This window comes from Fistularia commersonii, chromosome 5 (assembly GCF_037954325.1).
Source record: "Fistularia commersonii isolate RoL2024-O1a breed Wild chromosome 5, RoL_Fcom_v1.0, whole genome shotgun sequence".
Taxonomy (NCBI): Eukaryota; Metazoa; Chordata; class Actinopteri; order Syngnathiformes; family Fistulariidae; genus Fistularia; species Fistularia commersonii.
The window spans coordinates 21,268,986-21,293,169 of NC_141288.1; the positions used below are offsets into that span (position 1 = coordinate 21,268,986).

The 24,184-nt window shown below is 55.3% G+C and overlaps 1 protein-coding gene across 1 annotated transcript in view; it reads left to right on the plus strand.

Annotated features, from left to right (window-relative positions):
- The first annotated feature begins 315 nt into the window (after positions 1-315).
- The window catches only part of col7a1l (collagen type VII alpha 1-like), a 54,146-nt gene continuing 30,277 nt past the window's right edge, over positions 316-24,184 (plus strand). Inside the window, exons 1-28 of the mRNA XM_086147324.1 lie at positions 316-488; positions 5,562-5,745; positions 8,784-8,964; positions 9,154-9,313; positions 11,321-11,414; positions 12,534-12,707; positions 12,840-13,003; positions 13,601-13,730; positions 13,829-13,945; positions 14,059-14,214; positions 14,541-14,657; positions 14,758-14,904; positions 14,996-15,115; positions 15,328-15,486; positions 15,639-15,752; positions 15,833-15,982; positions 16,364-16,501; positions 17,846-17,992; positions 18,910-19,029; positions 20,242-20,388; positions 21,033-21,344; positions 21,503-21,642; positions 21,739-21,862; positions 22,765-22,908; positions 22,992-23,182; positions 23,346-23,426; positions 23,996-24,013; positions 24,101-24,127. Coding sequence (XP_086003450.1) covers positions 5,670-5,745; positions 8,784-8,964; positions 9,154-9,313; positions 11,321-11,414; positions 12,534-12,707; positions 12,840-13,003; positions 13,601-13,730; positions 13,829-13,945; positions 14,059-14,214; positions 14,541-14,657; positions 14,758-14,904; positions 14,996-15,115; positions 15,328-15,486; positions 15,639-15,752; positions 15,833-15,982; positions 16,364-16,501; positions 17,846-17,992; positions 18,910-19,029; positions 20,242-20,388; positions 21,033-21,344; positions 21,503-21,642; positions 21,739-21,862; positions 22,765-22,908; positions 22,992-23,182; positions 23,346-23,426; positions 23,996-24,013; positions 24,101-24,127 — 3,648 coding nt within the window. The 5' untranslated portion in view covers positions 316-488; positions 5,562-5,669. The remainder of the gene's footprint in view (positions 489-5,561; positions 5,746-8,783; positions 8,965-9,153; positions 9,314-11,320; positions 11,415-12,533; positions 12,708-12,839; positions 13,004-13,600; positions 13,731-13,828; positions 13,946-14,058; positions 14,215-14,540; positions 14,658-14,757; positions 14,905-14,995; positions 15,116-15,327; positions 15,487-15,638; positions 15,753-15,832; positions 15,983-16,363; positions 16,502-17,845; positions 17,993-18,909; positions 19,030-20,241; positions 20,389-21,032; positions 21,345-21,502; positions 21,643-21,738; positions 21,863-22,764; positions 22,909-22,991; positions 23,183-23,345; positions 23,427-23,995; positions 24,014-24,100; positions 24,128-24,184) is intronic.

Here is a 24,184-nt window from a genome sequence, read left to right on the forward strand (position 1 = left end):
AGCGCCTCGGCAGCGCCTGCTCCTGTCGTTAAACGCACGCCGAATTTTCAATTCCTCTGCGGTTCAGCCCTCCTTCTCCTCCTCCTCCTCTTCTTCCTCCTCTTCTTCCTCCTCTTCCTCCTCCTCTTCCCCCGGCCGGCTCTCCGCTGTGCATTCCTGCGGGGTCAAAGCTCAGCGTTGCCTTCCTCCTCCTGGGCTTCCTCAGCGCTAACAGGTAGCCCCCGCCTCCACCCTCTCCTCGCCCTCCCGCCCCTCTTCCCAAACTTTTCCGCGCCTCGGCGCAGTCCTGGAAGGGAAGTGGCGGTTCATTCATTCACTCACACCTCCTCTTCCTCCTCCTCGTCCTCCTCCTCCGGGAACCTCGTCCGGCCTTTGACAGGAATACTTGGTGAGCAGGACTCCAGCTCTGCTGGCTTTGCTCCGGCCTCGGATCGGCCCGTCTTTCCGTCCGCCCGGAGAAGATCCCTGAGGTCCGGTCGTCCGCAGAGGTGAGCGCAAACGTGCGCGCCCATTAGAGGGCCGTCGTCAGAACCCATTAGTTTTACAGCACTTTAATGCGGTGCTTTGCGGAGCGCTTTTAAACTGTTAGCAGGACGGATAGTCTCCCAGCGGCAGGGGGGGGGGGGGGGTCTGGACGGCGGCCAGCGTTTGTTACACCTGGCCGTCGACGCTCATTCTTTACCGCTTGCTTTGTCCTTTAACAGCCTAAATGTTTAACACCCGCCGCCCCCTCGCTCCTCCGCGCCCAAGATGCTTTTTATTTAAGCGGTCGCCGGCTCGCCCGCGCGCCCTCCCCGACCTCTGGGAGGCCGGATTATCCCGTCAGCTGCCGGCTTTCACAAACACGGAGAGCGTCAGGTGTTGTCTTGGCTTCATGCTAAGACTCGTCGGTGCCCATGTGAGCGCTGCCTGCCGCAGCTTGTGCGCCGCGTATTTATGTGTGTCATCGCCGCATATCCCAGGCACGGCGCAACGAAAATATCTGCTATCTTAGGTTGCAGCGCCGAGTAGCGTGCGTGCGTGTGTGTGCGTGTACATGCGTGTGTGTGTGTGTGCGCACGTGCACCTTTTCACCGTTAACAGTTTGCCACCTACAGGGATAATCCATCCTGTGAATTGGTGAGCTGGAAAATGCCATTATGTAGAAATAGCTGACATGCAGCTACACTTGCAGGGTCTGTGATGTGTAAGCGAGTGTGTGCGTGTGTGTGTGTGTTTGTGTGGGTGTGTGTGTGTGTGTGTGTGAGTAAACTTCATTTTGTTGTATTATTTAATCCTCTCGGGACAGTGTTCAACCAAAGGCCTCGGACCAAAGGTGCTGCGAGCCCTGGACGCCTCTGAGAACCTCGGCTAGATGCGACCTGGACCTCTGATCGCCGGGCGGAGGAGCAGATCCGACCGTTTCGAGATACTTTGGCCGACTTTAACCTGCGCTGATATTGGTGGTTGTTGTGGATGTGTGTGACGGAACACGTGGTCCCGAAGGGCTTCCATCTCTGCGCTTCATGAGGTTTTAACTTGACGTGCTGCACAGCTCCTCCAGACCCGGTTCCACCGCCGACCCCCGTAGATGTTCTGTCTGTTGTCCGTTCCTCACGCGCTCCAGGTTCGCTTAACAATCCCAGTTTGCACGAGGCCGCGGCTTCTTTGGTCTCCGGTCCCGGTGTTTTGTCTCCCGCCGCTGGCGTCATGGAAGCCGAGGTCTTTCTGGGACCGTTTGCCTCCTTGGCCGTGGTCCTGCCGCACAGACAAAGTGCAGATGTGCGCTGGTGTGTGTGTGTCGATGTTGTAACAAAGCGAGGTCTCGCAGGAACCGGCTCCGTGTAGCTCCATGTAAACGTGCCTGACTTTCATAGTTGGGTGAAGTTCTGTCGGGGCGGCGCGTTGTGATTGACGACAGGCTCGTCCCTTTATGTAGCTCGCTCAAATTCCTGCGTGGAAAGCTAATGTAAATCATAATGGCGACGACCAGCGCGGCTCCCGAAGGAGGCGCCTTCTTTTCAAACGCTGTAATCCGTTATCGCGACGCGGCGAGATGGCCGGGGTTTCACGCCCTGATCTTTGGGTTGGATTTTCTCGGCTCGGCCGTCGATTGCACTCCCTTCGCCCCGAGCTGTTGGAACTCCTTCTCGTATTTTTGCGCGGCGGGGTTTTAACCCGGCATTAGGCCTCGGGGCGCAGAGCTGGATTGGAAAGGTGCGGTAAAGTCGGCCGGGTAATAATACCAGGATTGCCTTGTTGTAATGGTGTTTTTATCCCATCGCAAAGCGAACCCCCTGCAACGAGCCGCAAAGCTGCGAGGATTCAAAACAATAAAAGATAAAAGGTTTTCACTTATATGACGCGAGCTCGCATTTTTATACGGCCGGGCCGTCGGGGAAACGCTCGGGGTGTCGCGGCCTCCAGGGGGCTCCTGCTGGCGGTGGCGCTGCACGTGTCCAGTTCTGGTCCTAAGAGGTTCTGCCAAAGTCGCCCAGATGCCCCCCGCCTGCATCCACGGGCCCAACCTGGGGGTTCTGGGGAAAATAAATAGGGCGGCGCCGAGAGGGTGCAGACGTGGCGAGTCTGAAACTACAGATGGGATGTTGGGGGGGCCTGTCGGCGTTCTGCAGGGGCGCTGCGGGTCAAGGAGCCCTCAACTCGCCCGGGGCGGTTTCGGGGATCTGCACCCCGGAGGCGGGGAGCCTTGCGGGCTTTAAGCTAAGCCGCTAACGCTGGTTAGCTCGCACGCCCCCGCTGCTGCGGCGAAGCTACGCTTTATATTTAAACTTCAAATCCACTTTTGCAAAGTTGGTTCTGCTGGGTTCCCCCGAGCCGGCCTCCCTCCCGGGGACGCGTGTCGCTGCAAGTGGAACAGGAAGTACAAACGGACGGGAGCAGCTGGCAACGTCCGCCTGCCGTTTTCATCTCAAACCGCTCAGAAGGCCCTGAATCAGCGGCGCAGAAGGACTTCACGTCCCTGCGGTCCAGAGAGGGAACCGTGTGTGTGATGCGACGGCGAGGAGGACGCCCGGAGTCCCGCCGCCGCGCCGTTAATCGCGTCGCAAACTCTTCGCGGTTTCACAGAGACGGGACGCGAACAACAAAAACAAAGCCGTGGGTCCGTCGGCAGGGAGGTCGGAGAACGGCGGCGGCTTCCGAGACCCCCTGGGTTGCCGGGGAAACCGGTGATGTTGATAGAAGTTTTCTTCCTCAGCACCCGACCCCATCCAGTTGACAAGGTGAATCATTTAGTTGAGGGGATTTTTGAGAATATGGCAGCATCTCAGGAGACGTTTCAGGTGTCCAGACTCCTCTCTTCGCTCCTCCGTGTGCCAGTCCTGCATTTCCTCCGTCCTGCCGGACGCCTCCTTTGACAGCTGGAGATTAAAAAGCATTGTCACCTTGAAAGAGTTGGATATTAACGAGCAAGGCGCCTCATTTATGCAGCTAAAGGAAAAGTCCTCCCTTCCCTCCACACATTTCTTCCAGGACTTGTAGATTAGGAGCAACGTTTGCTTGAAAGTAACTTTCAGTCTCTCCCAGACCAAAATGAGACGTATAAACCTTTGTTGGACCCGCCTGAATCTAAAACACTTGCTTCTACTTTTGTAAATATATTTAGGGAGCAGATGAAAGATGCTGCATCCACACTGAGGCACCGCCGGGGAGGATCTGGGGACGAGGTTCGGGAGGAGGAGGATCTGATCCTGCTCTATTAGTGCCGGGCAGCTGCATTATTCAAACCTTTCCCGGTGCTGCCTCTCTGTGACGGCTGCAGATCTCTGAGCCGCCTCTTCCAGACATGCCCAACACCGGATCTTATGCCAGTGGTTTCCGTGTGTGTTTGTGTGTGTGTGTGTGTGTGTGTGTGTGTGTGTGTGTGTGAACCCGATCCAGAGTCTTGCTGTTCGGGTTCCCTCCCGGTTGAGCCGCTGCGCCTCCATGCAAAGCGCTGATATGAACGGTCGCTAACGGCGGAGAAAGCAATACTCGTTTTAAGACGTGGTTACTGAGCTCGGAGGTTCTGCACACGGAGAGAGTCCTCATGCTATGATGGACCTTCTGTTCATGGATCATCTGAGATGTCCATCAGGACCAGTCAGTGTCGTAGCATTAGTCCAAGCACGGTGCGATACAGAATAATTCATTATTTTCTTTTCTTCTTCCTCTTTCCCCTTCAGGGCTCTCCACCTTCTCCATCTCACCTTATCTCTGGATCCTCCTCCATCTAACCCTATTCTCTGGATCCTCCTCTCTCGCACCCACTACCTTCTTATCCTCTCTCACGACGTCCACAAATCTTCTTATTCATTATTTTCTTTTAATGCACCCTTTTTTGTTGTGTCTTGTTTTTATTTGTTTGCTTTCCGGACAGGTCCTTAATTTGTGATGTGATTTTATAAACTGAATAAATATATTGTAAAAAAGAAAAACAAAAACAGGCCGAGAACATGTAGTATATATCATGTAGCATGTAGCATGTAGCATGTAGCATGTAGCATGTAGCACAGACCAGCATCTGAGAACCTCCACGGCCGGCCTGCAGAGTATTTACCTTGGCAACAGCCAGACAGAGTGGAATTATGTTGCCCCTGCTGAGTCTTTATCTTCATCGGGTTCTTCTGTTCTCCTGCGACGCCGGTCGTACGCGTGACCGCCTGATGGCGGCGATTCCACCGCGTCCTCGGAGCGCTCGGCCTCCATCTGACACCGAGACGTGACGCCGTCGCCTACGCCTTTCTTGGGTCGGCGGTTATATTCCTCGATGCCATGGCGCCTCTGCAACCCTTAGTGTGTGTGTGTGTGTGCGTGTCTGTGTGTGTGTGTGTGTGTTTGTGTGTGTGTGTGTGTGAGTGTGTGTGTGTGTGTGTGTGAGTGTGCCCCCACCAGCCTCGCCCTCTGTTTCTGGCGGAGAGCAGGGGAATGAAAGAAGGATCAGAATGTTTGCTTGTGTTTCTACTCTTGGTCACCAGCTCTGTCCAAAACACCAGTCACACACACACACACACACACACACACACACACACACACACACACTCCCTGGCGGGCATGCAGGTACGGGGAGCGGTTCCCAGTGGTCCCTCAAAGCGCCGACACCTTCAACAGGCTCGTATTCAGACAATACTTTACCTTTTTGTCAAATGGAAACAGCGTTTCCTCACTGCATAGAAAACCCTGTTCACAACCTGTCACACACAACAACACAAAGAGTGTGTGTGTGTGTGTGTGTGTGTGTGCATATAAAGATGTTTTTTACGGGGGGTGTCTACCGAACCGGTGCTCGTCACAGGTTGGCTCCAGAGTATTACTGCAGCAATAACACTTACCGCCCGCTCTGTAACTGCTCTCTGATTGTCGGCTCCTTATTGCGGGGTGGGGGGTGGGGGGGGGTTTACTGTGTCTAATAATCACAATAATGTTTAATTTGTCCTCTTTACGGCGCGCACAGCTCTGAATGCACATGAAACATCAAATGCATTTGTTTATGATATTTATTGTGCTGTCATTACCCCACCCCCACCCCCCTCTGTGTGTGTGTGTGTGTGTGTGTGTGTGTGTGTGTGTGTGTGCACCTTCAGGCCGCGGCGGGTTGGGAATTGATGACTGCGGCGTCGGACACAGGAAGGGGAGTCGCGGAGCGCCGAGCCGGCAGGAGGTGATCGGAAGAGGAAGAGGAGGAGAAGATCATGGGCGGCTCCTGGCTGTGGGTCCTTCTCCTGACGCTCTCCATCGCCCTCCACGCCGTGGCGGGGGAGGCCGAAGGTACAGAACCAGCGCTCGCCGCCGACCCCCCTCTCGCCTCGGCGCTGCCTGGTTTCAGATTTCACGGCCGGAGAAGACCCCGCCCTCGTCCCCGACCCGAATCCCCTCGCCGGTCCCTCGATCCCCATTTCATGTGGCGTCTGGTTCTCTCAGCCTCTCGCTATAAATTAGCCGGTTTTCTCTTTGCGGAGCTTAAATCCCTTCCATGTGTCCATGTGAGAGCGCTCACTCCACTCCACCCGGCGCCGCTCGCTGAGGCTCCGCCGTTAAATCCGGGTCGGCACACGAGACCCGGCCCGGCTAGAAGCGGCGGCCCAAACATCTGCCGGACTCACGCGGGGTCACGGAGCAGCTCCGCCTCGCTTGACCCGGCCAGGGTCGATCGGCCAATCGGAGTTTGACGTTCGGCTGATGCGGGTCGGCGAGGTCGGCAAAGGGCCTCTTCGTTAGTAGAACCCATATCGCTGCTCAGAGGCCCCGGAAACCACGGAGCATCTCCGGTTCCTGCTGCAGCCGGACCTCCAGGGGAACATCTCCTGAGGTTCAACCAGGGTTTTGGGACATTTGTGACATTTAGCTTCCAAAAAGAAATGTTTTCTGATAAAAACAAATCAGACCAGCGTGGAGAAGTAGATCAGGTGAAGTTACCTTGTTTCAATGCTGCCGCGGTTAGCTTGCGCAGTGTGTGTGTGTCTGTTAGCATGTGTGTGTGTGTGTGTGTGTGCAGATGTGAACCATAGGAAGCGTTACATCTGAGTGTTATTTAAAGGCATCCCGGCCGAGGTGCTGCGTCAACATAAAAGTTGTAAAGCGCAGACACGGCAGAAGTGTGTGTGTGTGTGTGTCGTCCGCCGGCGCGCCAACTTAGCCCGCATCACTTTTCTGCCCCCCCGTTTCTTCGCTCCACGGTGTGTGTCGGCGGGTTGCACGTTCCTTGCGAGTTGCAGTGAAGGTTCCTTCGGCCACCAGAGTTTGTAGGGAGAGTTTGTAGGGAGATGCAGAATCCTGCCGGAATCCAATTGAAGGCCGTAAATCAGCGCGTGGATCCGAAGGTGAAAGACTCGAGGCTGTTGTTTTTGCGTGAGATATTTTTCGTTTTGCCCAAACGCTCACCAAACACGGGACGTGTCGCCGTCATTCAATCATTCGGTCATTCGGTCATCTCCTGGAAACCAGACTTTCATGGGTCGTCAGATGATTTATTTCTCGTCTCCTTCGACCTCGTCTCTGATGTCGATCCCGTCGCTCGTGGTCTCGCTCGATATGTGGCGTCTGAAACCCAGGAAGGCGACCGGCCGCCGCCAGCAGCCGGAACGGAGGTTTTCCCCGCGGCCTCCGGGACGGTTTGGGGTCACAGCTGCTTGAAAGGTGGAACGGCAGCAGATCCTCTCCGGCTCCAGCCATTATAGTAAAATGTGCGGGCGGCGGAGGAACGGCTTCAATAACACCACAACATCTGCCGGGAGATGGTCTGCCGGCAGATGTTTCTCCTGAGGTGAATGGATTCCTTCTGCGGAGCCTGATCCTCCAGGACCAAACGCGTTCCCGCGTCTCCGGGTCCAACCACTCCAACCCCACGCCAGGAATTGACCGTGCACGTCCTCCTGCCGGCAGGGGGACTAAATCTCCCTGACAAAGTTCTGGTCCGTACCCGGACGTGCTATCATCTGCTACGTCCGGCCTGCACCGGCTGCCGGAGCCGTTTTTTTCTGCGCTCGCGGGAACGTTCGTCTTGCCGAATCCCCGCTTTGCCTCGGACGTCCTAATTGTTTTTTTTGTTTTCTTGATCCCATCTGAACCCGTCGCGGCGATGCGCGATCGTTCCTCCGACGGCAGAGTTCCCCCGCGGCCGACGCCCAGCCCGGCGAGCTGCGGCTAATGCGGAAATCGATGGTGGTCCGGCGCCAGGCTGGACACAACCTTTGAGATATCAGCGTAGACAACCTTCAAGAGAAGCACTCCTAATCCCTCAGCGTGCGTTGTCTCCTTATCATAGGCGTGCGGCCGTCACCTGCCAGCTCAGACGCACAAACTCCTGGATAATTGATCTTGTTTCTCGGCTCGGTGTGTGTCCGCCTGATGGACGCCGGCCTCCAGCTGCACCCTCTCAAAGGCTGCTTGTTTGATGTGCTTTGATCGAAATTCTGCGATAAATAGAGCAGCCGCCTATGTGTGTGTGTGTGTGTGTGTGTGTGTGTGTGTGTGACAGCTGATCGCCTGTCTGCGCGAAGGCTGCCTGTTCGTTTTGCATTTGTGCCGTCTTCTCTCCAGACAGGGTGGCTTCCACAGACAGCATCCCTGGGAGGTTCCTCCAAAATGTTCACGGGTAATGCGTGGCCTCCTCGCCGTAGAAGGTTAGCGGGAGAAATGACTTTGGGTTGCCGCGGGCGACGGGCAAACGTATCCCCGAGCGCTTCTCGGGTGGTGAAGGATGAAGGCCAGAGGAGGAAGGGGAAGGAAAACGAGATTAGCGTTCCCGGACCGACCCGATCGGCGCCGTCAGTCCGCCGCACACCTCGGCCAGCGTCCCGTGGGAACGCCTTCGGGTTTCCGTCTTCGGGTTTCCGTCCTCGGGGGTTTTCTCGGCGGGCCGTGAGATCGTGTTTCCCGCCAGCGCACACCTGTGAATGCGTGGGGGGCGAGGGGGGCGACCCCGGTTTCAGGTGCGTGTACCTTATTATTCTAAGCGTTCCTCATCGCCATACTAAAGTTTTATTGTCGGAGTGCTCGGAATATTGATAGTCTCTTTGGCTGACTTCTGTCTCATTAAAATTCATGGGAATTTGTGTGGCGCTCTGGATGCATGACAGAGGCCAGGATAAACCCCCCCCTCCTCCTCCCCCCGCCGTCAATGTGGTGGAACAACACTGCTATCTGGTGGGAAGAGCGGGAACCAACCATCGTGCGTCGCCAAAAATACTTTTCTTTGGATTTCTCACAAATCCTTTTAAATATTGAAGGTTAGAGAAGGTGAGATCATCCGCCTGGATCTCCTTGAGTTTGAAAAAAGGTGTTTTGGTCTCCCCCCCCCCCGCCAGCGTGCAGGACGGCGGCGCAGGCGGACATCGTGTTCCTGGTGGACGAGTCCCGGAGCGTTGGGCAGAGCAGCTTCTCCGCCATGAAGGACTTCATCTCGTCCGCCGTGTCGGCCTTTGAGGACGGCGCCGTCGGAGCGGAGGGCGTCCGATTCGGCGTCACCGTCTTCGCGGATGTGGCGAGGTAAAAACACATTCCTGCCGCTGTGGACGTGCAATCCGTCGGTGATGGCCAGTTAGTTGGACTGGAACAGCTGGCGGCTCACTTCGCGCTCTGAGGCATCTGTCCATCAGCCGACCTCCAGAGTCACATCTGACAGCCGCCGCCGCCGCCGCCGCCTTTCTGTTACTCGTCCCGTCATCTTTCTTTCAGAATGCGGATCGCTCTGACGGACTACGGCTCCCTGGAGGAGGTGCTGCGAGCCGTCAGAGACCTCCCGTACGGCGGCGGCTCCAGGAGGACCGGCGACGCCCTGCGGTTCCTGGTGGACGCCGCGTTCAGCCCCGTCATCAGCCGAGACCACGCCCCCAAGGTGCGCCCACTCCACAAATGGCATTGGAGCGCATGAACGTCCGTCTCCGTCTGCGCTCCGCGGGCTGCGGCGCGACGGACGATGAATGTTGAGCAGAACGTCGTCAAACAGAGAAGAAACCGCCATTTTGAACGCCGCCGTGAATAATTTAAAGCGCGAGGCTTCGGCCTCAAACCGCTGACCCCACGGCCGCGACACGCCGGCTCTGTTTGCCAAACGCACCGGCGGCCGGAAGCTTCGCCGCCCGACGGCAGCACGAGGGACGGTTTAGCAACGCATCGAGCTGTTTCAAAAAGCACAGATGTCGGTCTCAGCACGCGTTCTTGGCATAAGATTCGGATCAAACTCCACAGGTTTGTCTGGGAAACATTCTACGGACATCGGCTCCTTCCTGGGCGAGGAGGAGGAGGTGGACCAGGTGAAGGACGCGAGTCACGTCAATTCAGAGGTTTATTTCCACTGTCTGGTGGCACTTTGAAGGCCAGGAAACCCCTGCTGGCGGCCTTCTGCCTCGACCGCACAGATCGAGACAGAGGAGGTCCGAGGGCCGGGAGCCACCTTACCAGTAGCTAACAGCTTCACGCTAACAGCTACAATGCTCCGATCATAGCTTTAATATTAAATGTTGGACGCCCGGTGAGACGCTGCAGGAGGTCCGGCCACCGACGAGAGCTCTGAGGTCCCCGTCACGCCTCCTGATCCTGTCAGACTCAGATTACCCGCTGCGCCGAGAAACCACGGGCTTCCTTTCACGTAAAGACCGGGGTGCAAAATCGCACGACCCTGGATGGCCGTCCTCGGCGAGGCTCGCCGCCGCTCCGGAGCGCGACCTCGCCGAGAAACGCTGGTTAGCATTCCGATCTGCCCTTCCCATCTCGGAGTGTGTGCGAGCCAATCATTCTGGATGCGGGAAGGCGGAGGACGGAGGCTCGGGCTGATATATTGAATTTGTAGCGCCGTCATGCATGCAAAGAGAAGCTACAATCTCATATTGATGTTTTCCGTCTCTAACTGCGGGATGAACTTTCGATGCTCCGAGGGCGTCCTCCTTAATGGGCGAATCATGGGGCTCAGCCACGGCGGCCTCTTCCAACGGTTTGATCAAGTTAGCAATTACGGGCTAAATAAAGAGAATGTCCGACAGAATTCTCCGGCAATTTATCGGAAACTATAAATGTTTGAAGGGGAAATTCAACCCAAACGTGACTCGAGGCGGGCGGGAGCCGTTTGGACTTCAGGAATGACAATAATACTGTGTTTATGCAAAATATCAGGGTTAGCGCCGCCTCCTCCATGCTTGGTTCCCACAGGAGGGCTTCCTGTGCAGCTTGGTTCCCACAGGAGGGCTTCCTGTGCAGAGCCTCCATGTTCTCGCGTGTCTGCGTGGGTTCCTCGGGTTCCTCGGGTTCCTCGGGTTCTCCGGGTTCCTCCCACCATCCAAACAGGAGGTTCCTGGAGACCCTGACGTGCGAAGGGTCGTACGATTGACAGGTGAACCCCAATGATTGGCTGGGATCGGCTCCTCCCCCTCCTCCCCCAACGAAGGATGAATCACAATAACTTATTCTTATTAATATTTATTACTTTGGCATTTTTGTAGTTTTGACCAGATGGCTTCTTTTAACTGTTCCGGACCGTTAGGGTGATTTAATGTCCTTTTGAGGAATTCAGCGGCGATCAATGAGAATTAAATATGTGAGCACGGCCACCGGTATCCGGCCTCATAGTAAACTATTAAAACCGCTGGTTTTCCGCTTCGGTAGAAAAACGATGCAAAGCCCTGGGATGGGGCTCCGGGGCCCGAGACAATATCATCTGTAAACATTCAGCGGCCGCGCGTTACGACCAGAATAACGAAGGGGAAGCAGGTGTGTTAGCTGCGAGGGCTCCTGGCGCTGTGGTTCCTTCACACACACACTTATCCATGTGTCTCCATGACGGACACCAACCATCTCACGCACGCGAGCGGAACGGCAAACGTTAACATTCTGCCCGCGTTCTCCGCAGATCGCCGTTTTAATCACCAACGGCCGCTCCGACGACCCGGTGGACGCGGCGGCGAGGGCGGTCGCCGACCACGGGATTTCTCTCTTTGCAGTAGGTGAGTGCCGAGCCGCCGAGCGTATTGTGAATTCCTGCAACCCCCTCACTGCGGCGCGCCGCAGATCATATCCCGGCTCGCCGTCTTATCGGCGCCGTTTGCAGTCGGGGAGCGGCGTCCCGTACATTTGAATTCCCCGGACGGAGGCGACGCTGACGTCTGAGCAAAGCTGCGGAGCCTCCTCTCGACATGTCTGCTACAAGAAGAGAATCCTTCTCGCCGCCGCCTCCACCAACCTTCAACCCGCCACCTCGCTTTCTGCCCGAAGCCGGAGAATAATTAGGGCTCATTAGCCGACCGGGGGGCTTAATCGCCGCCATCCTTCAGCGGGCGGTCCGGCGTCCCCGCCTCCGACACCGAGGCCGCCGCTGGAATCCATCACGGCCGGAGGAAAGACCTTTGACTCCGCCGAAGCGCCTGCCTGGCCTCCGCCTGCCACGCGTCCGTTTCCGAAGCGCCGCGAGAACGACCGACGGGGAGTGATCTCCCACGGGAACGCTCGGGAAAAATGTGTGCGCTCATATTAAGACTTTATCCGAGGCTCTGGCAGGAAGTGGCGCCGCCGAGCCGAGCCTGACAAATTCCCGTAATTCCACGACTTGAGCTATCCGGCGGGAAGCCCTCTGTTGGCTCGGCGGCGGCGGCGGCGGCGGGAGGAAAACCACCTGGAAGGCCACAGCTCCCCCAAGTGGAGTCTGCGCTGAAGTGCAGGAGGAACAACCGCCGGAGACCTCAAGCCGCTTTCTTTGGTTGTACGTGAATCTGCCAGAGCTTCCAGAGCTTCTGGAAACACCTGGACGATGAACCGGGTGAAAACATGAGTTCATGGACGGATGAGGTGACAACGGGTGTTGCTGTTCCGCAAGAGAAAACTCTTTTCTTACGTTTTATATTTGCTTTCACCCTTTATCATTCCCGCTCCTGACGGAGGCTCGGCCCGGCGGACAGAAGGTCCCCGGTTGGATTCTGTGCAGATCCTCCATGTTCTCCTCCGTGTCTGCATGGGGTTCCTCCTGCTGCATGTAGATGTCCGGCAGGAGCCGGGTGTCTTCCTCCCATTTCGAGTCCCGGCACCGCTCACGCTTCTTCTCCTCCACGCCCATGTTCTCCTGCGACCAGGTGTGAGGGGCGCCGACGAGTCCGAGCTGAGGAGGATGGTGTCCCGGCCGTTTGAGGAGCACCTCCTGATGGCCGCCGACTTCTCCGTCCTGGACGGCGTCCTCCCGAAACTGTCCCGCCGGGTCTGCTTCGCCGCCTCCGAGCCGCCGCGGCCCGTGAAAACCTCCCGACCCGGTCAGTGGGAAGCCGTCTCCTCCAGGGCCTTCGCAGATGTTTGGAGAACCTGCAGCCAAAGAGTGGAAAGCTCTGTGACGTTCTCGTCTCGTCCTCTTCGTCTCACTCCTTGTTCTCGTCTCCTCCTCCAAGTGGAAGAGCCCGTGGTGGGTCCTCGAGACCTTCAGGTCAGCGAGCTGAGCCACGCCTCCCTCCGGCTGACGTGGAGCCCGGCCACCGGCGACCTCACGGGCTACCGCCTCCTGGTGACCCCGGTGACCTCCAGCGGGCAGCTCCTCTCCTCGCAGCAGAGACAGGTGAGCCGGACGCCAGACGCTCTCCAGATCAGACGGCTGAGGAACCACCACGGCCAGGACGGACGCGTCTTCTGCTCGGCCCCATCGTCAAATGAGCTCCTCGCAAATCCGTTTTCTGGAGCTGCCGATGAAGAATAACTTCTCGACCTTCTGGCGTGCCAGTCCCATCCAAAGCGAACCACGCGTTCTCCTTGATGTTCTCAAGGAACCTCCTCATTTATCTCCCTCCTTCTGGAGTAAAGTTTCGGAGACATTTTGCATTTATTACCAAATGCAATCAGAAGGTTTTCTGTCGGTGGGTTGAGTCGGGGGAGGAGGAGCGAGTGTGCTTGCAGATGCAGAGCAGCAGGAGGAAGAACATTGGCAGATCCTCCAAATCTTTCCATCTCAGGAGATAAAAACCAAAGAGCATTTTGGCAAAAGCCCGCAGCCTCCACAGCCTGCAACCGAAACATCTGTCCGTCTCACCTCTACCACCGGCTTGGGAGTTCTCCCAAAAACCAAATTTTCGAGGCTCGTGCGTTTGCGGCGGCATCAGATGATCTTCTAGCAGTGTGTGTGTGTGTGTGTGTGTGTGTGTGTGTGTGTGGTCCACAGATCGACCTGAAGGCCGACGTGACGACCGCGGTGGTGACGGAGCTGAACCCCAAGGCGGACTACTCCCTCACGGTGTACGCCGTCTACCCCAGGCTCATCGGGGACTCGGCCACGGTGGCGGCCCGGACCAGTAGGACTTCCCTCACGAACACCACGCATCTTCTCAGCCCCGTTATAGGCGATCGTCACGTACGTCTCCACCCAAACCTCCCTGTTCTTGTCCTTCAGCCCCGTTGCCCGAGGTGACAAACTTCCGTGTGATCGAGGAGGGTCTCTTCTCCCTGCGCCTGGGCTGGACGCCTCCTCTGGGGAAGCTCAGCGGCTTCAAAATCTTCATTCCCAGATGTACGGTGACGCCGACACCGCGCTTCCTATGAAGGGCCAAAGTCCCGACTCTGCTCAAAAATGAACCGGCGCTCTGTAATTTGCATTATTACGGATTTGCGTTTCCCCCCCAGCCAACCGCCCCGGGTTCACGTACGAGCAGCTGCTCCCAGGAGACGCCTCCTCCCATGTGATCGACAGCCTGGAGGAGGACAAGAAGTACACCATCAGTATTTATGCTGTGTATCCCCAGGGGCCCAGCCAGCCGGTCTCAATAGTGGGCAAGACATGTATGCTTTCTTTTTCTGCCCTATGTATTAATTTCCATCATATAACCGAAAGGGTTCCCGAGGTGTAGTACCATCATACATCCAGAGCAGGGTGATGTTGTTCTAAAATGAAGTTGAACCTCCACCGGCCTCCGTATCGTGACGCTCCGTGACAGTGCAGACGGATGAGTCGAGATTTATGTGTTTGTGTGGATGGTGATGGATGAGCATCGCATGCACACTAATGCCTAAACATCCAAAAGCAGCCAAGAAACAAGAAAAGCACGTTTCTCTCAACAGAAGGACTGAACTTGTATGCGTTTGTGTGTCTCCTTGATGCGCTGCAGTGAAGCTGGTGCCGGTCCAGAAGTTCCTGGTCCAGAACGCCACCACTGACACCGTCCAGGCGAGGTGGGCGTCGGTGAAGGGGGCCACCGGCTACCGTCTGACGTGGGCCTCCCCAGGTACCGGGCTCGCCGCGCCGCTAGAACTCGGCTTTAAGTCTGGAGGTCCGTCTTCACGCCGTGGTTTAACAGCGCCGGTTTGTCGTCGTGTCTCTTAAAGATGGCCACATTGAGAACATAAACCTCAGGGACACCTTCAACTTCTACATGATCCAGGGCCTCCACCCCGGCTCCGAGTACACCATCACCATGAACCCCATCTTCGGGGACATCGAAGGCCCCGTGACAACCGCCAAACTCAAGACCTGTAAGTATCACGTTAGCAAGAAAGAAGGTGCGCTTACGGTTTGAAGACCAGGAGGATCTGGGTGACCTGTCCGCCCCCCCTCCTCTGGCAGTGGAGAGCAGCGCCGTGCAGACCCTGACGGTGTCGGCCGTGACCACCAGCAGCGCCGCCGTTTCGTGGAACAGCGTCCCCGGGGCCACGGGCTACAGATTAGCCTGGGGACCCACTCCAGGTGATCCCGGCCTTTTCCACATCTCCAAAACACACCCGGGCATTTCAGAGCGGGGCTGACATGGCGCTACGAGCCCCTGCTGATTGTACCGTTCATGGGGAATAACCGCCAAATCGCCGATATTCAAAATGATGAGTCCCAAATCTCAGATCTAATGCCCCCTCGCAACGCCCAGATGAAAGTGCGTCACCGTCCTGACGCGTTGTTTCTAGAGTTCGGCGGTCGTGATCGTCCCCGGCAGCTTGCCCTGAACGCCAGCACCACGGAGTACCACCTGAAGAACGTGGCCCACGACACGGAGTACGTCCTCACCCTCTACGTGCTGTTTGGATCGGCGGTCGGACCCGGGATCAGCGCCACCTTCCGCACGTGTGAGTGCCGGGGATGCGCAACTGAGGGAGTTTGGGGTTCAGTCTTCCGAGACGACCCTTTTGACCCGTCTTTTCGTATCTATCGTGCCTGCGGCGCTTGATACGTTGAGGCAACGACAACGTCTGATGTCTCCTCCTCCTCCTCCCATCAGCTCCTCTGGGCTACGTATCCAACTTCAAGGTGACGTCCTACACCAGCAGCTCGGTAGACGTGGCGTGGAGCCCTGTGGTCGGAGCGAGCGAGTACAAGCTGTCCTGGGCCACAGGTGATGCGTCTGTATTTTCGAGTCCCCCGGCGTCAGATCCAGACCGGCGGTCTCATGTTCTGGTACCTCTGCCCTCGCAGACGACGGCGCCCCTCGGTCCCTTTACCTGGACCGCAGCGTCCTCTTCCATCGCATCGCAGACCTGAGGCCGCGGTCCGGCTACACCGTCACCATCCGGGCGGTGTACGGCAACACCGAGGGCCCGGACATCTCCTTGTCCCAGCTCACAGGTACAGAACGTCTCATTTGGACCCGTGACTTTTAGGATCCTCGGTTCCCCGGACCGTCTCGTTAATGAAGATCCGTGGCAACCCGTCACCGTTTGACTGACGGGTCGTGTTCCCGGAGCTTCCCATCTAACCACAGCTGCCGTCCTCGTCCTCGCGACGAGTGTCAGCGGGGCTGCTATCAGTCAGTCAGCTCCCGCTTCACACACCAGTCTCATCACAAATTGCAGGCTTTCCATATAATTCCCATGCCAGAGATTCTCCCACGAGTCGAACGCGGTGCACGTTGTTTTCTTCAAGTGGTCTTCGACCCGCGGCGTCTCGTGCTGCGATCGGTAAAATGAAACCAGACTCCGTCAGGAAGCGTCGCGTTGTGTTTCTCAGCTGCCGTCTCGGACTCCAAGCCCGTCCAGGCGCCGAAGGAGGTGAAGGTCAGCGACATCGGGGTCAACTCCTTCACCCTGTCCTGGAGGAAAGCGCCGGGAGCCAGCGGATATAAGATCTCCTGGGTCCCCTTCCTGGGTGAGACCGGCTCCTCCTCCGCCCAAATCCTGCATGTATTATTCCAACCCTTCCTGAAATTTCGAGTATTGAATAGTCGCGTTGCTCGGTATAGTTCCCTTTTCACCCGAGTCCTTGATGTGTTATTTCTTTGTATATTTATTTACCGTATTTTCACGACTACAAGGCGCACATAAAAGTCTTAGATTTCCTTCAAAATGTGCGGCGCGTCCTATAGTGCAGCGTTCCCTGTGTGTGTTGTTGTTGTAAGGCGGACGTAGTAGAGACACCATGAGAAGGTTAAAGGGGGAAGTGTTGGCGTTGATTGTATATAAAAGAACAGGAATGTGCGTTATGTAGAACATCTTTGTTTTAACAACCCTGATTACAAAAGCGACAAACACATCCAGCCCAGCTACGTCCCCAACATGGATGAGGTGCCAATCACTTTCGACATCCCTGTGAGTCACACTGTGCAGAAGAAGTGGACCAGCACGGTAGTGAGGCGCACAACGGGGTACGAAAAGTCTTCTTGGAGACCACAGTTTCACTAAGAGTGGAAGGCAGCGCCCGGCGAGTTACGCCACAATTTGCTAATGGATTGTAGATGCTCGGGCTAACGTGTAGATGCTCGGGCTAACGTGTAGATGCTCGGGCTAACGTGTAGATGCTCGGGCTAACGTGTCTGCTGGCACTGTTGTTTGAGCTTTTGAAAAAGCCGGCATCATTTCCGAGGAAAGCGACTCTGACAGTGAAGAAAGTGAAGCTGGCATATTGGATGGAGATTTAGCCCAGATGTTCAAACCAGAAACAGAGGATGAGGACTTCCATGGTTTCGATGGATGACGATTACCGATAAAAAATGTGAATACCAAACTCAGTTTTGCTCCCGCACTATTTTTAAATACACACACTTGTATGCTTGTGTGTGTGTTGTTGGCGGACGTAGTAGAGGACACCATGAGAACGTTAAAGTGGGAAGTGTGGGCGTGGATTGGATATAAAACCCGCGCCTTATAATCAGGCGCGCCTTATATGTGAGTTAAATACAGTAATGGATCACATAACTGAGACTGCACCTTTTAGTACGGTGCGCCTTACGGTCGTGAAAATACGGTAGTTTCCACTCGCCGTCGCCTCTGTTTACCCTGCACTCCAGTCATTGTAGCACTGCGCTCTGGCCGGTGAATGCAGCGAACACGCTGGCCTTTAAAATGCAAAGCGTTCTTTGATGCATTTAACCTTACGCTCCTTTTCAATTGGCCCCGCGGGAAGCCGATGAGCAGCTCTCAAAGCAATTGGAAAACTCTCTCGTCGTTTCAACCATATTGTCTTCCGCGTCCATTATCTCCCCCCGTCCATCAGGTGGCGAGGAGAAGTTCGCCACCGTCCCCGCCGGCTCCAGCGCCTTCACCATCACCGACCTTCGAGAAAGCGCCGCTTACAAGATCCAGGTGTCGTCCATGGTGGGCGCCAAGGAGGGAAGTCCCGTCCTGGTCACCGCGCGCACCCGTGAGTCCCGTGAAGCGTCTCCGAGGCGACGCCCTCCCAGCGGCGGGTCCCTGGGAGGGCCTCCCTTGTGGGACCCTCATTGAAAGTGGTTTGAAGGTGGCGGGATCCTCAGCGTCCATGTTCATCCTGAAACTCATTTCTGACCGCGTCGTCTGATGAGCCACCTCGCAAAGACGCGATGGGGATGGAGGAAATGTGCTCGCTTGGACCTTCATGGAAAATCAAAGCACCGGAAGTGTTTAATTTCATTTAATTTTTGGAGAGAAGGTCAGGGAAGCCAGACTGAGAAGGTTGGGTCACGGACAGAGGAGGGAGAGCCAATGTATTGGTAGAAAGATGCTGGAGGTCTAGAGGAAAGACCAAGGAGAAGATGGACGGACGTCGTGAGAGAGGATATGAAGGTAGTCGGTGTGAGAGAGGAGGATCCAGAGAACAGGGTGAGATGGAGAAGGTGGTTTGCTGTGGAGACCCTGAAGGGAAAAGACCAAAGGAGAAGAATTTACCTTTAATTGAATTTTATATGGATTTAATTGAAATGAATGAGAGGGAAGGAACTAATCAATACCTGAATCAATTGCTATGATAGCCATTTCCCTTTGACCATCAGAAATAGAAATACTGTATTGATCCCACAGGAAGTCGTGTGAAGTCAGGCGCTCCATACAGAAATAAAAAATACATAAAATAAGATGAGATGGTCAGATATAAAAGAATAAAGATAATAAAGTAGAAGTGGTTGAAGAAGAATAACTTACCAGGGAAAACACAGCCAGATGGACCAGATCAGATCAGATGAGATCAGATAGTGTGACGTTGTTCCCGCTGACATTAAACTTGTCAAATAAGCGCTGAATGTCTCTGAGTCGGCAAGAAGAAGCAGAATGTCCTGGTCTGACCTCGTTCCCGCCGCTCCGCAGTGGATCTGCCCAAGGTCGACGGGTTCGCCGCCTTGAACACCACCGACGGCAGCACCGTCCTCAACTGGACTCGCGTGGACGGCGTCTCCGGATACCTCCTGTCCTGGAGACACATCTCAGGTGCGACAACGCTGGTTAAACGACAACACACACGAACACACAACACACAAACAACACGCGAAGACGACGTATGAATTCATCAGAGTAGCTTCAGCCGGCCGCCGGCTCTGCTTCATCTGCCTTCTCACGCGAAGCCAAGGTACATGTTTGGCCAAAGTAGTACGATTCAGGTCAATGTAGTTGCGGTGTGCACGTGATTGTACGCGTGGTCTTATCTCTACTTTGAAAATGAAATTCATCGCCGAGCCTGCTGGACAAACATCTCTATGACTTTGGAGTAAAAGTCCTCTTTATCTTCTTTTAGTTTTAAAACTTTCTCTGTCCGATGGCGGCTCTACGCCGTGCACTGAGTTTGAAAAGGGCGTGTTATTTTTTACCCATCAACTGATTGAACGTCCAGTTTTCAGAGGTTTTTGAACTTCTGCGTACAGTCTTCCATTTTGCAATCAGGGTAAAACGATAGAAGCAAACAGAGTGACGCGGCGCTCTGGACTCTTTTATTTCCCACCATACTTTTTGTGTGTCACTCATGAAGAAGACATGAACCCTCTTCAGGGAGGCAGAGGTTCTGCTGCCTCACCTCCTGCTCCTGCCAGGCGAGCGAGGAGAATATGAGTTAGCTCGTCGCCGCCTCGCTTGTCGTCTTTCCACCGCGGTTGAACAGGAAAATACAGAAAATCAGCGATATGGACTCACTGAGTCACTGGAATGATTAGAATCATACAATAATACATTTCTATCACGGATCAGCGGACAAATATTAACAAATTTTATCATTATTTGTTTTTCATGATGCCGCAGGGGAGGCGCTGCCCGACGCACGTCACCGTATTATTCCCCGGCTTCCACACATTTTACGGGCTGCGTTTGTGCGCGTTTTTTCCGAGAAATGAACCTTTCTATTACGCAGAAGGTGTTGAGCGCAACGCGCTTTATTACTGTTTGTGCGAACGCTCCGCTGCGGAAAAGATAAATGAAATTAATATTCACACTTTATCGGGTCGTAAATTCCTTCGGTGTGAAATTCTCATAACTTTAGAGGAGTGTGTTGGATGTAATCGTCGGTCTGTTGATGCAGAACAATTTGCGGCGACTGTGTTTACGCGGAAATGCAATTAATTGGGATGTAACATCATAATTGGATTCACGGCGGAAGCGATTGTTCCCGCAAAAGCTAATCATTTGAAAGTACCTCTGTGTGCCTTTCTGCAGTGCTGGAGACGAAGACGGAGACGCTGAGCCCCGGCTTCAGCTCCTATAAAATCGGCGACCTTTTGTTCGGCAGGACGTACATATTCACCATCAGGCCTTTGTACGGGGAGGTGGAAGGGCCCGTCAGCACCGTCTACCAGAGGATAGGTGAGCACACAGTTTCTGCACCGGGAGAGGCAGCAGAAGGAACGCACGCCTGAAACGCAAGCATGCATGTCAGTGGCCGAACAGATAGCGACCCACGCGCCGCCTCTTCATTCATTACTTCCCTCCTTCATTATCCTGCGGCCAGGAAGCCCATCCCAGCTGTCACTGCCAAAATGCTGCCGTTCCCCCTGGATCCGTCACATGCAACCATTCAGCCTCTCATTCACACGTCATACCGAGACAAACAAGCATTCATCCCGTCATTCATATGCATAAAGACATACAAGCATTCACCCTGTCATTCACACGCCATACAGAGACAAACAAGCATTCCCCCAGTCATTCCCAGTCTCATCTAGACGGCGGTAGCGACGGCGTTACAGCAGCGTCGGCAGCGAAAGGTGCAGTCGGGCACCTCAGAATGTCCAAACTGTCACCCTGTTGAAGATTTGAGGCCTCAGAAGGATGAAGCTGCAGCAGCTGCAGCCGTCCTGTCTGTGCAGTGAGCGCTGCAGCGGCTCGTTACGACTGAAACTTCAATAATTGCATTTTCATTGGAGCTCAAAGGATGACCTTACTGAAACCTACAATGTTATCAAGTCTGACACGTCATCCGGCTAATGGAGTGATTATGTGCATCTCAGTGGGACAGGATCCTCCAGTCCAGCCGGTCCATCCGGTCCAGCCGGTCCAGCCGGTCCAGCCGGTCCAGCCGGTCCATCCGGTCCATCCGGTCCAGCCGGTCCAGCCGGTCCAGCCGGTCCAGCCCGCCACGGCCACAGCAGCTCCCTTCACGACGGCCTCAAAGACCTCCAGGACCACTCGGCATCCCGTCGCCGTGCCCCCGACCAGAACCTTAACCGCCAAGAAACCGAGCGTCCCCGAGCCCAAACTGATCGGGATCTCGCGTCCGTCCACCGGCCTTAACTCCAGGACCACGGCTTCCTCCAGAGCAGGTGATTATGGGACATCTTCCGATCTCCATCCGTCCCTCTGTTGAGGAACAGACTTAAAAGGTCTCGAGAAAGCTCAGGTCTGGACCTGCCGCTCATGTCGTGTCAGATGATCCGCTGATTTATGATGAATGTGACGTCGCGTGTTTGTGTTTTTGCAGTGTGCGCTCAGGCGAAGGCAGACATCGTCTTCCTGGTGGACGAGTCCTCCAGCATCGGCGCCAACAACTTTGTGAAGATCAAGGACTTCATATTCCGGGTGGCCACCTACTTCCCTGCGGTCGGCCCTCGAGGCACACAAGTCAGTGTCTCCGACAGCCGCGATCGGGTTGATGTTTCCCTTTCGGCCGAGGTCGGACGCCTGACCTCGAGGCCTTTGTCCCGGATCCTCTCCTAGATAGCGGTGGTTCATTACAGCGACGAGCCGCGGATCGAATTCAGACTGAGTGACTACAGTGACAGGAACGCCGTGCTCAGGGCCATCAGGGGGCTTCGCTACGGAGGAGGCAACACCAAGACGGGTGAGCCGGCAGAAGCGAGGAGGTCCGACAAACCAGGAGAGAGCGGTTGTTCTCGCAGACGTCCTGCTGGAACGCCGCTTAGACCGGGCAACCAAGTGCATCACTCGCAGTGCTTCTTCTTGTCCTCTGGGCTGCTCCCTTCAGGGGTCACCACAGCCAATCATCTCCCTCCATCTAGCCATCAGCCAATCACCTGCCTCCATCTGACTACAACCAATCACCTGTCTCCATCTAGCCATCAGCCTATCGCCTGCCTCCATCTCACTCCATCTACTTCCTGTCCTCTTCCCCTCTTTCCCATCTGCAAACCTCCTCTCTGGTCTTCCTCCAGACCTCCTCCAACCTCAGCATGCTTCTCCCCAGATCTTCTGCATCCCTCTGTCCATTTCCAAACCGTCTCAGTGGGACTTTATCCCCAGAACATCTAACATACCGTCCCTCTGATGGCCTCCTTCCTGATCCTCTTCATGCTCCTCCCTCCCAAAGGGGAACCTCCACATGTCCACCCCTGCCTCCTGTCTTCTCCTCAGTGTCTCCAGAGCAGAGATCATGGCTTCTCTCACCTCCACCTTCATTCTGGCTAATAGTCTTTTCTCCAGCCATTCCAACCTGCCTCTCCAGCTCTTCTCCGTGGCGCTGGACCGTTGTCCCTCTGAACTTAAACCCCATCGCCTTCTTCACGTCCACCTGTGTAGGCTCAGCGTTCCTCTTGGGTTCCTCTCGTTCACACTGGTGTATCTTGTCCTGCTGGAGCTCACCCTCCTCCTTCTCCTTCCAGGAGCAAACCTCCACCTCTGTTGATGTTCTACCACCTGCTGCAATCACAATGTCATCTGCAAACGATGCAGTCCGGTATGTCGTCTCTCGGCAGGTGTGAGGGTCCTTCTGCTTCTCTTCTCCAGGTAAAGGCATCAGTTACGTTCTTCAGGAGCTGTTCCAGGAGTCTCTGGGGATGCGGCAGGACGCGGCCCACGTTCTGGTGCTGATAACGGACGGCCGGGCCCAGGACAACGTGGTTCCTCCGTCCAGGATAGCGCGAGCTCTAGGTCAGAAAGATGAGCGCGGCCCTCGGAGGGCGTCGGTGTGTCCCGTCTCCTCCGGGCTGACGGCCCGGATCTCGTCCATCCAGGGGTGAGCGTGATGGCGGTGGGCGTCGCTAACGCGGACGTCGACGAGCTGAATAAAATAGCAGCTCCGAGCGCCTACAAGAACATCTTCTATTCACCGACGTTTGAGGACTTTGGAACCGTGGAGAGAGAGTTCATCAACAGCATCTGCAGCGAAGAGCTGCTCTCCGAGTTCAAACCGCACGATGACGAGGTTTGGCTCGCTCCTTATCGCTATCCGACGGAGTGACCTGTGAACGTTCGCCTTTGGCTTGATCACGCACGTGTTTTTAAATGAACCTCTCATCTGTGGGATTATCAGAGGTGCGTGAAGCATCTCGCCATGCTGTTCTCAAATCAACTTATTCCTTCTCCAGTCCGCTCAGCTGGACACCCCGACCGAAGACCCTAAGGAGACGCCGAAGCCTCAGGGTCCCTGCTCCTCCGGCTGTCTGAAGGTCGGTGCTTCCCAGAAGCAGCTTTCTGGTCGTCGACGGAATCTAAAGGTCAGGGTAGAGCAAGGGGACGGCTACTGCCGTGGAGATATCAGCTAATTCTCCATATCATTGTGTTCTGATAAGATTAGGACCTCCATTGAGAGGTCACGTGGTCTACATGACGTGATTATCTTTCCAAATCCACACGTCTCCTGTGTTCGTAAGAGAAAGCCTGTCGCCTAGCATAGCCTTAATCATGCCGTTGTTGACAAAAACAGCGCTTGCGTTTGATTATCAAAGCCGCCGTCACTGCGACCGAACGTTCCCGGTTCGGTTCCCGACCCCTCCGAGTGTGACGAAGACACCCAACCCCCGACCGCTCCCCTGATAGACGCCAGCCGACTGCTCGTGGTTCATCCATGATGGCCTCAATGCAGAGACAATTCCCAGCAAGGGATTAATAAAGTGTAAATCATTTTGATTAAAAAGTGTGAAGCCGTTTTTCTCGGCCGAAGAAAACAGCGGAATGATTTCGACGTAATACCATCCGTCATTCAATCGCATCAACTGTTTGTTTGTTTTTCCCGCAGGGCCAGAAAGGAGAAAAGGTTGGTTCACGGCGACACAAACCCTGAAATATGCAATTCGACTGGTGCAAGAACGTTAGCCAGGCTTACTCCATGTTTTCTCTCCAGGGAGACGGTTCTGGACTCGGAGGGCTGGTAGGTTCCCGCAACGTTGTAGCCAAGATGTGCCAAATATTCAGATCGATACATCAT